Below are 14,262 nucleotides of genomic sequence, written 5' to 3' on the forward strand. Positions count from 1 at the left end.
CGATGATAATACAAAATTTTCACCTTTGGGCTAGTTCATGGTGACTTCCAAGATGCCTGAGCTATTGGGGTTTCCTATTCAAGCTTGCTGTATGATCAGTGCAGTCTGCTCACTCTGTGTAGCCTTAGTGGCATGATGTATGGAAGAGACTTTCTCTTGGCACATACAGGCCAGCACTGGCAGTCAGGGTGCCAGAAGAAGCTGTGCTTCAGTGCCAATCACTTCTGAAGCAGTTTGAACCCTTTCACAAGATGCCAGTATCCCTTTTTCAGTTGTTGTGTAGCAGGCCTTGGATCCTTTTTATCCCCAACTCCAGAACCCCAGGAGTCATCTTCAAGTACCCCCTGGTACTTTTTGGCAGAGACTCCAGGAAGGACCATTCTCCCCAGCTGCAATGTAGAGCACAGTTTTCACATCTTGTCCTGTCCTGACTGACCCAAGGGCTACTGCATGAACAATCTCTTTAATTTGTTCAGAAGCTTGTGGTTCACCTCACTTAAAATAATTCATCTTCTGCATCACAAGATAGAGAGGGTTTACAATCTGACTGAGCTCTGGAATATGCATTCTCCAAAAGCCCACAACTCCTAGGAAAAGCCTGTGTTTCCTTCTTGCTGGTTGGTAGGGACATAGATGCTATTTTGTTGGCCATGTCCATTGGAATCTGATGACGTCCATCTTACCATTTTACTCCTAAAGCCTGGATTTCCTGGTAGGTCCCTTGACCTTACTTTGCTTTATGGCAAAACCAGCCTTCAGAAGGATTTGAATTATCTTCTCCCCTTTCTCAAAATCTTCCTCTGCTGTGTTGCCCCACACAATGATGTCATCAATATACTGCAAGAGTTCTGAAGCCTCACTCTTCTCCAGTGCAGTCTGGATCAGTCCATGGCAAATGGTGGGACTGTGCATCCACCACTGGGCAGTTGGTTCCAGGGGTACTGCATGTCCTTTTTGGTCCTTGAAATACCCACTCCTGAGGTAGTCCATGGCAAGGATGCACAAGGCTTCTGAGCCAGTCACAATGGGGGAGGATTTGCCATTCATTCCTGTAAAACCCCACAAACTCACTCAATGAGTCTTCTTTTAAAAGAGCTTACAGGTTTTTTATGTACCCTGAATTAGATGGAAGGGAGAAGTACCAACAAGATATTCCCAAGAGCTCAAAACAACAAAAACTTTACTGGCAAACTTCAGAAAATCAGAGAACTTTGGCAAAAGTTTAAAGCAACATTCAATCAACATAAAACATTTTGCAAGGCCTTAACTTAGCAAACTCTAAGCCCATTCAATTTAGCAAACTCCAACCTATCCAAGTTTAAGTTACTCAAACTTCAAGAAGGCATTAGAAGAAGGAGAAGAAAGAGAAAAAGAGAAAGAGAGAAAATATACAGAAAAGAACTAATACAGCTACCACTGGGTTCCAGTGGTCTTCCAACTGATATAAAATCCAAGGGAAGGTCAAGACATGTACTTGCCTTGTGTCCTGGCTTAAGTACCCTTAGGCTTTCCTGGGCCCTTTCTCCCGGTGAGACTTCTGGTCTGCCAGCCACTGAGGAGCTAGGTTAGGGTCTTCAGAGATGGGACGAGGAGCGTTGCCTCCACTGTGCCAGTGATTAGCAGCCACTTTGGGGCTGGGATACAGGCTCTAGTGGATGGGGTGTGTGGAGCAGGGCATTGCCTCACAAGGGCAAGGCCCAACCAACCCCTTTCCCCACACTCCCAAAGTGTTTTGAGCAAGTGATCTCCTCCAATCTCTCACAATACCCAGTCAGTACAGTACATCTTCCAGTACAGTCAGCTGTTGGGATCCCCCTGCCACCTCAGAAACAGACATGGATTCTGCCCATACGTATCTTGATGACATCAGAGTACATTGTGCCTTAAACTCCTGTGGGTCTGGTGTGCCAAGGCATCAGATCCACACAGTCCAAGAGATCTGATTGTCCCTTTCCTCCACCTTGCTGGAGGCAGGACCCCTCCAGTTCTGGTCATGGTATTTGTTGCTCACTTTTAAGTATGAACTGATGGTCCTTCAAGAGAATTGGAAGTAACATCAGCCCTCCTATTCTGAGTGAGGACTTACCCACTGGAAACTGGAGTGGCATTTATCCTTGAAGGATTTCCTGCGGTGGTTATTCTTCCTCTCAACTCATGTACCCATGCTGCTAGGGCACAGGTGGGTTTTCCATTCCACTTCCTCATGTCCTCTCTGTGGTCATGCAGGTGAAACCACAGGTTACCTTGTGGTGTGTACCCACACTCTCTCGAGCAGGGGGGTGCTTGCTCCCAATAGCAAGGGCTCTGGTCTGTAGTGGTGGGCCATGGGACGTTTTTTCTCTAGTTTGCTTGAGTCTTTCAAATCTGTCTGCAGTCTTGGACAGTCTTTCCACAGTCAAGGTGCAGGTTGATAGGGAGGAAAAAACATGATTTTTATATGCCAGAGTTAGGTAGTTACCTGAAACACTGTTCTCCTTCTTTCATTGACATCAATGTCAAAGGGCTGACATATGATGATGGCATGCTCTGCACAAACTTCCACCACATGGACTGTGTACACTAGACCTCATCTAGATCTACAGAGGACTACTCTTTATTTGAATCCCTACAGATTACCTCCAGCACAGCTAATGCTCTCAGGTACTGGACACCTTTCTCCATGGCATTCCACCTGCTTGGATGCACTATTAGATCATCCTTGTGAGAATACCCTTCCCTCGGCTTGGCAAGAATCACTTCCAGAGGCTGAGAGTTTCTGACCTCTTCCTAATCCCCTTGTCAATACCCGCATCCTGAAAGAGAGATCCCAGTTGCTTGGCTTCACTACCATCTAGTTTCATATTGTGAGACACCATGTTCCACCATAGGAGCAGCCAGGTCACATGGGGCTCTCCTGGCTGGTGGCTGACATATTCTTGTACATCTCGCAGCTCACCTTGATGCCTTTTCCTGGTCTTAAAATCAAGAGGCATACACGGTTAGAAGGGGAAAAGGGATTTTACCTTGGTATTTATTTTTAAGGATCCTTAGGTGTACACGTCCAGGTCATATGCATCAAGATGTACCCCACCGAGTCTTTCCCTGTGTCTCTGTGTCTCTCCCCTCGTGTGTTGGGTTCATCCCCCCCAACACTGGGTATAACATTATAGGCTTTACTAATTAGCATATCTATCAAAGATTCCCCAATGAGAGGTTCAAGTGAGCCCCCCCTCCCCAAGGAACCTTCCCCTGGATGGTTCTATCTTGGTTTACAGAATGTGTTCTGGAGAGGACCTTGGGGTCTGGGACACACTGATCCCTGGCTACGAAGCTTCTAAAATGTTTAGTCTCTTAGCTTGACAAACAAGTCCAAGAATGTAGGCAAAAAGCACTAGGAATACAGAAGCTGTAAAAAGGTATAACGGGTATAAAAGAAAAGGCAAAAATCTTCATGGCATCAACCTGGTGTAGTGGTGCCAGGCACCCACCAAAGCCGCTCTCTCACTCTCCTCTGCAGCTGGACGGGGGAGAGAAAATATGAAGAAGGGTTCATGGGTTGAGGTAAGGACCAGGAGATATCGCTCATCAAATACCGTTACAGGCAAAACAGGTAATCCCCAACGCATACCAACTTAAAGATATGCACTGAATTTATTACTAAAAAAAACAGAGCAGGATAATGAGAAATAAAATAAGGTCCTTAAAAACACCTTCCTTTCTCCTTCCCATCAACAGCACAGGGAGGCATGGAATGGGATTTACGGTCTGTTCATCACCTGTGGTTTCTCCTGCTCCAGGGAGAGGAATTGTTCCCCTGCTGCACTGTGGGGTCACTCCCACAGGAGATAGTTCTCCAGGAACTTCTCCAGCATCAGTCCATCCCATGGGCAACAGTCCTCCCAAAACTGCTGCAGCATGGGTCACTCTTCCACTGAGTGCAGTCCTTTAAGGACAGGCTCTTCCAGTATAGGAGCAGGGCCCATCTTTCCATGGGTCTCCCACAGCATCACAGCCTCCTCACAGGCACCCACCTGCTCCGGTGTGGGGCTCCTCCACAGGTTGCAGGTGGATCTCTGCATCCCTGTGGATCTCCATGGGCTGCAGGGACACAGCTGCCTCACCATGGTCTGCACCACGGGCTGCAGAGGAATGTCAGCTCTGGTGACTGGAGCACCTCCTCCCCCTCCTTCTGCACTGACCTTGGTGTCTGCAGAGCTGTTCTTTGTACATGTTCTTACTCCGCCCTTCTTCAGCCACAATTTCAACTACTCCACAACTTTTTGTTTATCTTTCTTCTTAAATATGTTATCTCAGAGGCATTACCACCATTTCTAATTGGTCCAGCATCACATCCATCTTTGGAGCTGTCAGGGATTGGCTCTGCTGGACATGGAGGAAGCTTCTGGCAGCTTCTCACAGAAGCCACCCTACCAAAAACCAGGCCATGCAAACCCAATACACCTGGGAATAAGGACTGGGTGATTATCTCTGGCCCTCCCTCTTCCTCCTGTTGTGAGGGCTCTACTTCCTCTTTATCCCTCACTAAGTGAGCTGATTTGGTCTTGGATTTCTTTTCTCTGTATAGGGACAACTACTACTGGCACAAGTTGTTCCTCTAGTTCAACTGCAAATCAGGCCACAGTGGTTGTAGGTCTGTTTTCCTCCTCTTTCCCCTGAGGGTGCTGTCAAGTATTGAACTGCGTCCAGTAAAGAGTAGCCAGGGCCCAGCACACTGCAGTGAGTTGCCCCTCTCTGGAGTTGTCACAGCATGCTCCTTGCAATTATTCTGTCACTTTAACAGGGTCGTTTAGTTGTTCAGGGATGAAATTTCAAACCATCGGAGCAGAGAATTTTAAAAAAACCTGGTCTGTTTTTGCCACGTTTCATGCCACTCATGACTATCCACCCTTGGGGCAGATCTCTGAATGAACTTCCTACAAACCTCTTTCTTGACTCTAAACATGGTGTGGACTGAGGAGACCAGTGAGACTTAGCAACAAGAACATGCTTTCCTTAACATCCAAGGGAAATTAAAAATTCTCAAAAGCTGTTGAAACAGCTGAAGGAAGAGAAGGAGGTGAGAGGCTGGGGAAAATCATCCTCCCCTGTTCCCCCCACAGACTCAGTATAATTATTAATAGACTTCCAAAGATAGTGCCCAAAGTAAAGGTAGGTGAGCAGTACTGAATACACATCCAAAATCACCCTCATTGCCCTCGATCAGTCATAAACTGATATCCCACAGTACAGCAACAAAGCAATCGCAATCCCTCTCCCTGCTGTGAAAAAGAACATCACAAGGACCACATATGGGAATACAGGGGGATATGGGAATACAGGGTTAGGTACCACAAACACGTGAACAGATTGTGACCAGCAGCTCTGGAGTTAATGCAACAAATGCTTAGATTGAATTTATTTCCAAGCTGCTCTGGACACATCTGTTGTTATCTCAACCCTTTGTGCCACACACTGGGTGCCAAATAAGGCTGTCGTGATTTAGGAATGGTACTCCCCAATTTAGTGCTCCCACTGAAACTCTCCAAACCACATGCCACTCACTTGCTCCTCCCTCCCCCTCCTCCCATCCTGAAATGGGATGGAGAGGAAAATTGGAGGCACAAAAGGCAAAGATCACAAGTTGAGATGAGAACAACTTATTGGAAACAGCAGTGAGATGAGAAAATGAACAATACTAATGACAGAGACTTCAAGAAACAAAGGATTCACACAGAAACCCCCCACCAATAGACAATATCCAACCACTCTCCCCACCACACAACTTGACCAGGAGGGACCCTTTTCTCCCCAGAAGAGACTCCCTTCCCCCTGCCCCTGGCAGTGATGTGAGGTGTTATAAAATAACCTCCTGGTCCTAGCCATGCCTCCTCCTGGCTACTGCAAAAGTTAACCCTTTCCTGGCTGGAACCAGGACACCTGAGAATGGTGTTCTGTTCAGAAGGTGCAGCCTAGAAGCCAAGCTGGTGTCAGAGCAATGCAGAATGTTTTTGCCATCACAGTCAATACTAGAGAATGTAAGATGAACCACACTGGGTCAGCACATGAGTCCTTGAACACTGATAACCTGTATCCAGCAATGCCAAATACCCTACATTTCATGGTACAGTGACAGCCTCTGTAGTACATCCAGTCATTTCTGTGGTGGAAGTTAGGAAAAGGAAGCCTCTTCCCTATCCCATTACATGCAAAATTACATGTGTATATGGATAGTGGCTCATTTTACAGTGTTGAACCATCAGAGGTTCAACCATCAGAGGTATATGTAGAAATATTTCCTGTCATAGATTTCCTTTTGAGTTTTTGTATTGTCTGGAGTTTTTTCCCTTTTTAGAATTGTGAATTTGCTTCATTTGAAGAGTTGTTTTCGTATGCTTTAGCATATGAATTTGATCATGTAACTAAATTCTAAAAATGGGAGGTTTCTTTTTCATGCCTGATAATGAGTTTTTTCATCACAGCCCATGTAATTTATAAAATACGCAGTTGTTATAAGTGACTTAAAAGAGGCTGCTAGAATTCAAGAAATAGTGTGAGATGTTCTGTTGGTATAAGCAGCATAGTTAAATTACCTTTGCTTACATCAGATATCACCAGTTGTGGAATTGACCTAACACTGTTTTTGTCTAAAATATACATTCAGCTTTCTTTTGGTCTTCATTTTTGAAATGTCATTTTTGCTTCATTTGTTTGAATGTCTCTTTATGAAAGAAACAGTAACAGCCTCAGCCTCACTGTAGTAGAGTTAAGCTGCTAATAGGAATTCAGTTTTCCTGAGTTCCATTTGTTACCTGCCTGCAGTAGAAAGAGATTAATTCTGATGGAAAGAAATTCAATCCATGAAGTTTCCACTGCTCACTTTCACATCTTGTCAGATTGCTTGTGTCTCCTAGTAATGCTTTATTTTCATAGAACCAATGCACAATTTATGTTACTGTTTTGGTTCCTACTTGCCTATAGTATGTGGTTACTGTAAAATGATTAGTTGTGTTTGTCCTGGTTTTTTTCATGCTTTGATTCTAGATGCTTTTGTAGAAACTGTTTTTAAAGGGTCTTACTTTGAGCCAAAAAATATAATCCTTTTCATCCACGAACTAGACTACTACTTTTTACTTGGCCCTAATACAAAGCAAGGAATTTGGTACAGAATCTTGATTAACATCTATCCGCTGTGTATGTAACTAATGGTTTTACATCATCTTAGCATGCTTTTTAACACTTCACTTAAATAAGCCTGGTATTGATGTGAAACTCTGCCACTGCTGGGTGGCTGAGCTGAGGTGGGGCAGTGAACAGAATCTCTGTGGGAAATGGCTCAGTGGCCTGTCAGGTGCATATCACAGGTCTCTTCACCATTTCAGCCTAGAAAGCTCTTTGTGTTTAAGAGTTTAAAAGCTGATTTCTTTACAGGTTAACTTTCTCAGGCATATTTACTAAAGGAGAAGACTACTGCACTTCCAAACAGCTAGCTTGTTTCATGTTTCCTGAATGACCCAAAATGATTTTTAAATTGTTAGCATGTATTTGTATTCTGGTCCAGATGATAACCATAGTTTTGTCTTTCATTGAAGAACGTATACATTCTGTTCTGTTACAATGTATTTTTTGAATTTTTTAAAAAAATCAATAAATACTCATATGATGTTTCATTTGTAAATGTAAACAATGTTATTTGCTTATTTGAATGGTTTTCTTGAACTGCTTTAGCTGCAGGGGACACGTCTTTAGAACGCATTTATTTAACATAAATTCTTCTAAGGGGTTTGTGTATGATCTCAGCCATATCCTATTGTAAGCCCTTAATATCAAGTTATTGGGACCAATGTATAGTTAAGTAGTAAAAAATTGCATTTTTATTCTTTATGGTTTATTATTCAAAAGATATTTGTAATTGATAAGCAGCAGCTCAGTGTCACTGAAGAGCAGGTGTTTAGCTTGGATACTTTCAAAGCTCGGGCTTCAAATTACCAGTGATAATTAAACATGAATTCTTCAAGCAAGCCTTTACAAACTCTGAATAAAGCATTTGAGCGCTTGCTTCGTATTTATGAATATCTACCCCATTAATTGTTTTGCAGACTTTGCCTGGAAATGGTTTAAAGGAAAATTCAGCTTTGGTAAAACTGTTATTTTTAAGTGACTACGTGGTATTTTGGCCATTGTTTTGTAACCAGACTAGGAAAGTTACAGCTTTTTCTGCTGACCATTTAAGTTCAGTAAAATATTCAGAGAATTTATTTAAATGGAAACATTTAGAGAAGCTGTTTATACATGTGTAACTTGAGCCTTCAGTTTTTACTGAAGCAAAACACAAGTTACAGGTAGTCCAGTAGGAAATTCCACTGTGAATTTCCATGAAGCAAAGATCATAAAAAAATGTAAAAAGCCATGACTGAGTGCCCACAGTCAGTCTCAATGCGTGGCTGTAGGCATATTTGGCTTGCTACATTGGCAGGGCTTGGAGGTCTTAACTTTTCCTCCGTGGTGGCTCCATAACAAAACCTCTCACAGGATATAGTTTCTATGTGATGTTCTCCTTCGATTGCAATGGTTACATGATTTTCTTTTCCCCTCCACATTTACTGGTTAACTGTTCCATTTTATACATGGATATACTTAAATGTTTTATTGTGTGGCATTCCTAAATGTTTCTCCTTTCCCCTGTGGCACGCGTTTCTGAATGATTGCACACACAGGAGAGGTCCTGCTGGATGCTCTAGAGTCAGGTTTACTTGTGGCTCATACATTCCAGTGCATGGGTTTGAATTGTTGGCAGGACTAGACTGAAATTAAATTTCTACACTTGTATGAGGGTTGACACTGAACTCAAACCTTTCCCTAACAGTGGCCTTAAACAAAACAAAACACTTTGTGGAGGTTGGATTTGGAAATCAGTGTAGGAGTGCTTGGATCTCACTACTGAGGTATGCGTGTGAGGAGAATTTCAGGGAAATTCAACCCTCAGTTGGATTTCAAGGAAAAAGCTTTGGTCTGATCTCTGCATGATTGATGATTAATCTGAGCAGGTCAGATTTTAAAAAGCACCTAAATACCATTTTCAAAATTGACACAGGCCCTATGGATGTTGATAGGAAGTCATTTAAAGCTGTAAAATCATTTGAAAGGGTAGAAGCTGCTTGGGACTTTTATAAACACCTGTGCAGATTAGGTACCTAACCTCCAGTTCACTTGTAAGTTGGGCCATCCTACATACTGTTTTTCAAACTTGGTCTATTTATTGTTTTTTTGGAGGGAAGGGGTTTATGCACTGAATCTATTACAATGAACATAGTTGTAGTTATAGTGTTAGTTGCCAGAGAGAGTGTATTTTCAAAGCTCCCTGCAGATGAATGAATCAAAAGGTATGTTTAAGCAAATCTCCAGATAAAGTCAATGAGAGAAAGTGCAGCAAGTGCTAAAAACAAGAATGTAAATCCAGATAATACTGTTCAGTCCTTGAATGTGTTGGCTGTGGACACAATTTGTGGCCACTGCCAGCTTGGGACTGGAATCCTGGAAAATGGACTGATGCTGGAGAACAGAAAAGTCTCCTCACTTGTTCAAATTAGAAAACCCAAATAATAATTAAAGGAAGCTTTTGAAATTACAGCATCAGGCTTTTTGGCATCATTAATGTAAAACAGATTTGAAAACTACGTCAGCAAAATGTTTTTAGATAAATGGTTCTTTGAAGATACTATCTCCAAAAATCAGGGAAAATTAGGATATTAAAAAGTAAAGATGTTTGCAGGATTGTGTTAGAGAATGCTTTTGAAATAAGACTGTTAAAGAAAATATTTCTTAGCCCACATTTGGAGTCAAGATCCCCTATAATTCTGTGTATGTAACTGTGCATCTAGCTCCTTCCTTCCCCACACCCCCAGAGTCGTTGGAGATGTCTTTCCCAGCAGGATTGACCAGCTGCAAATATTAGTGAAATGATTTGAAAATAGCAGTGTACAGTCAGGCCCAGAGGGAACTGATCAGCTGATTTGCTTTAGTGTTGACACTCCAAAGGGTAGTGGGAATTAATTAATTTATATTTTAAAAGATAATGATTAATATGATGACTACTCTTTAACCCCCTTCAAGTAGCTTGAGGGTGACTGTGCTGCCATATATTATCAATACTTGCTTCTGTAAAACAAGCAGTGGAATTGGACTTTTGTTTCCTGTCCTGGTGCCTGAAGTCTTAGTCAGGTGTACTAGCATTGTTCCTGCTCATTGGTCAGATCAGCTTTTGTAAAATATGTGGAATGATGCTGTGCTCTGTCTTCACCAAAAGTATTGAAACCTGGCCTTTGGCAGAAGGGTATTATCTCCTGTGTGCTTGTACTGTGCCATGCTCAATGGCCAGTACAATAATCTCAACAGCAATGTTTGTCTCTTACCCACAGGGAGTATAAACACCTTTAGAAATGGTTGACAAAGCCTCCATTATCTCAGTTTCTGTGTCTTCTGAAAACTGTGGGGTTTTTTTCTAATGGGAAGTTTGCACTTTCACCAATTACCAAACTATTGCTTGATGTTCTGATTACTGTAGGCTTTTGTTGTGGATTAACTCTGGTGTGCAGCTTAAGCCCCACACAGCTGCTCACTCTCCCCCCTGGTGGGATGAGGGAAAGAATCAGAAGGGCATGAGTGATAAAACTCAGGAGTTGAGATGAAGACAAAAGCTGTGTGTGCAAGCAAAGCAAAAAACAAGGAATTCATTCACCACTTCCTGTGGGCAGGCAGATGTTCAGCCATCTCCTGAAAGCAGGGCTCCATCATGTGTGACGGTGACTTGGGAACGCAGATGCCATAATGCTGAATGTCCCCCCTCATCCTCTCCCCAGTTTTTATCACTGAGCAGGATGTCATAGGAGTGGGATATCCCTTTGGTCAGTTGGGGTGAGCTGTCCTGGCCTTATCCCCTCCCAGCTCCTTGTGCACCCCCAGACTGCTCACTGATGGGGTGGGGTGAGGAGCAGAAAAGGCCTTGATGCTGTGCAAACCCTGGTCAGCAACAGCTAAAATACCAGTATGTTATCCCCAGTGTTTTGGTCACAAATCCAAAACTTAGCACCATACATGCTTTTATGAAGCAAATTAGCTCCATCCCAGACAAAACCAGTGTAATCTCCACCCTTTATTCCATACTATTGACATTGTGCTCAGGTCCCATGTTATCCGACAGATTGTCCCTCATTAGCCACCTCCTCTTTCCCATCCTGGGATATATACACAGATATCATTCCCTTAGTTTATGGATTACGCCTTTAAAAGGCCACAAAATTTCCATTGATCCCATTTAGTCCATGTGTATTCAATCTGTTATGCTTATCACTCAGGACAGGAGAGGTGGTGTGATGTGTGGAGTTACTGGGCACCAAAGACAGCTCAGGCTGGGTCGCTGCTGGACTGTCACATCTTGTGAGGCTTGTCCTCCGTTGGTTCAGATGGCTCTTGCTGTGCTAGTTTCCATAGCATGCAACTCACATCCTGCCTTACAACAGTTTAAAGGTATTCCTGTGGCAGTCTCCACCTCTGGTTCCTTCAGGCCAGGTTATAGGGTTTAACAATAGAACATAACAATAGCATTTGCAGCGAACTCCTCCCTTTGCTCCTGGCCTGGCTAGCAACCAAGGGTTCCTGCTGTAGTAATTCCAATAACATGCCAGATCTTGGGTTACAGCAATTCAAAGGTATTTCCACTACAGTGTTCAGCCCTCATCCCTTTGGACCAGACCATAGGGTTTAACATTGCAATGAATTCCTCCCCTTGTCCCTCCTCCAGCTTGGGATTACACACAGGCCCACGGTCCATGTGGGGCAGTGTGGACTTGTCTACAGACCACCATCCTTTAGGGATGTAGCTGCTCCAGGACGACAATATCCATAGGCCACTCTCCCTTCAGGGGAGTACCTGCTCTAGTATAGACTTCTCCATGGCCATGTATGGTTTTGGTTGTACCATCATGAATTTAGCCACAGCCACAGTCCTGTGAACTTGAGTTCTGGCCTGTCCAGCTCAGGAATGGCAGCAGTGCCCTGGCCATCTGCCACCCCATTCCTGTCATCCGTATGTTACCAGGCAGAGCAGAATAGGATGATAAGGAGAACAGGAAACAGCAGAAGCAAAAAGCAGTCACTTATGAGCACTAGTTACTAATCTACATCCAGGCAAGCAAGCCCCATGGCAAACACAGGAGCCTGACAATTAATAGCTAAACAGATATAAATTTGTTATAGCATACTCTGATCAAATCAGTTGTTACCTCTAACCCCTTGTGCCCCACACTGGGTGCCAGAAGGGACTGTTACAGGTTTACCCTGGTGGGCAACTTGGCTCCATGCAGCTGCTCTCTTACTCCCCTCCAGTGGGATGAGGGAGAACAACCAGAAGGGTAAAAGTGCAAAAACTCGTGGGTTGAGATATAGACTGTTTAATAAGGAAAGCAAAAGCCACACATGCAAGTAAAGCAAAACAAACCATTCATCACTTCCCGTGGGCAGACAGGTGTTCAGCCATCCCCAGGAAAGCCGGGCTGCGTCACACCTAACAATGACTTGTGAAGACAAACACCATCACTCCAAAAACCACCCACCCTCCCTCCTTGTTCCCCCAGCTTTATACACTGAGTGTGATGCCATATGGTGTGGGATATCCCTTTGCTCAGTTGGGGTCAGCTGTCCCGGCTGTGTCCCTTTCCAGCTTCTTACCCATTCCCAGCCCTCTTGCTGGTGGGGTGGTGTGAGAAGCAGAAAAGCCCTTGATGCTGTGTGAGCACTGCTCAGCAATAGCTAAAGTATCGGTGTGTTATCCACACACTGTTTTGGCCACAAAGCCAAAACATAGCACTAAACAAGCTGCTATGAAGCAAAGTAGCTCCATCCCAGTCAAAACTGGTACAGCTTTTTATGCTTCGGTAACATCTTCACAGCTGTGTGCCACTGGGCAGAAGTCAGGAAATAGGAAAGCTCCTTTTATCCATGTGAACTTACAGTCATTGTGCTTGGAAGAAAACTTACACCTTTTTATCAGGTTATTTCCTACAAAACTTCCCCATTTATTCAAGACAACTACTATTTTTCGTTGTATTTAAAGGGAGAAAAGTTTTCTCCAAGAATGCCAGCAAGTCAGGCAGGATTTTATTGACAATTTTAGGGACATCTCTGATTTGCGCAACTCCAGGCTACCCGATAGTTGAAAGTCCTTACCTGGCTCTTAGAAACTTGCAGGTGTCCTGCTACTGAAAATTAACTGGACATCAAATGGCTGTGTTATGTAGGAAAGGACTTCTAGGTCTCCAAACCTTGATTTATACATGACTAACCAAAGGAAAGAAAATATGTTGGGAATGTGAAATAGAGGGAGAGATAAAACAGAACAAGATGATAGCAAGAGCTGGTCTTCAGAGAGAGCCTCATGTAAAAACCAAAGCACCTGGACTTCATTGCATTCTGGTTTTTAGGGTTTTCTTAATCACCTAACTTCTGAGGGAAGGTAGGCAGTACCACAGTTGATGGCAGTGACCCAAGGTAGATCTCCAAGAAGTGATTTTATAGTTTCCATTTATTTCAGAAATGATTCTGTGGACTACAGACCATCTCGTTCATATATCCTATCCTTCCTTAAAGGAAGTCAAAATGGTGGTAGCATTCTGCAAAAAAATAACTATAAAAATCATTCTCATATGAGTTTCCATAATGAAAGGTATGCAATAGGGAAACGTAGCATTTTTGTTCACAGAGCATGCTGCAGGAGGTAGTATTTGCTTCAGGAAGAGTGTTTCTGAATTGACTCATGAGTATGCAGAATTAGGAAAACAAATGCAAATCTAGCACAAGATCTCCAACTACCTGGCTTCTGGCCAGAATTCTGTCTAAACAGCTTTCTTCTATTCTGGCCGTTGTTGCCTCTCTCCCTCTTTCAAGCCCTTTATTCAAGCACTGCTGAAAGTTTTGCTCTTCTTGTCTCTAGAAACATCCAGGTGCCTCTTTTTTGTTTCAATTTCTGAAACGAAACAAAGTAAACAGAGAATAATTGGCTACTGGTGGTGTGGGGGTCCTCAGGTGTGGTGTGGATGTCACCTTGGTAACATTTTAACTTGTCTGCTTGGCATCTTGCAAATAATCATTTGAAATCCTCCCACATATCCCTGCATGTAACTTGGTCTGTGGAAAAAATGCGAGTTATATTTTGATAGCCAGTTTTAGAATCTAGGGGATTTATGTATGAGAAAGTTTAAAAGCTATCAGGATCTCTCAAAATACTGCAGC

General features: G+C 43.3%; 1 protein-coding gene across 7 annotated transcripts in view; it reads left to right on the forward strand.

Annotated features, from left to right (window-relative positions):
- The window catches only part of STAU2 (staufen double-stranded RNA binding protein 2), a 170,026-nt gene that overhangs the window by 86,794 nt on the left and 68,970 nt on the right, over positions 1-14,262 (forward strand). The window contains exon 13 of one of the 7 annotated variants that reach the window (XM_017731221.1): positions 3,715-7,660. The exons of 5 other annotated variants lie outside the window; for them this stretch is intronic. In XM_017731221.1, coding sequence (XP_017586710.1) covers positions 3,715-3,828 — 114 coding nt within the window. In that variant the 3' untranslated portion in view covers positions 3,829-7,660. Of the gene's footprint in view, positions 1-3,714; positions 7,661-14,262 lie in introns of those variants that run through there. One more of the 7 variants, XM_017731223.1, reaches the window with a different exon arrangement.

Source organism: Corvus brachyrhynchos, unplaced genomic scaffold (assembly GCF_000691975.1).
Source record: "Corvus brachyrhynchos isolate BGI_N302 unplaced genomic scaffold, ASM69197v1 scaffold633, whole genome shotgun sequence".
NCBI classification, from domain to species: domain Eukaryota; kingdom Metazoa; phylum Chordata; class Aves; order Passeriformes; family Corvidae; genus Corvus; species Corvus brachyrhynchos.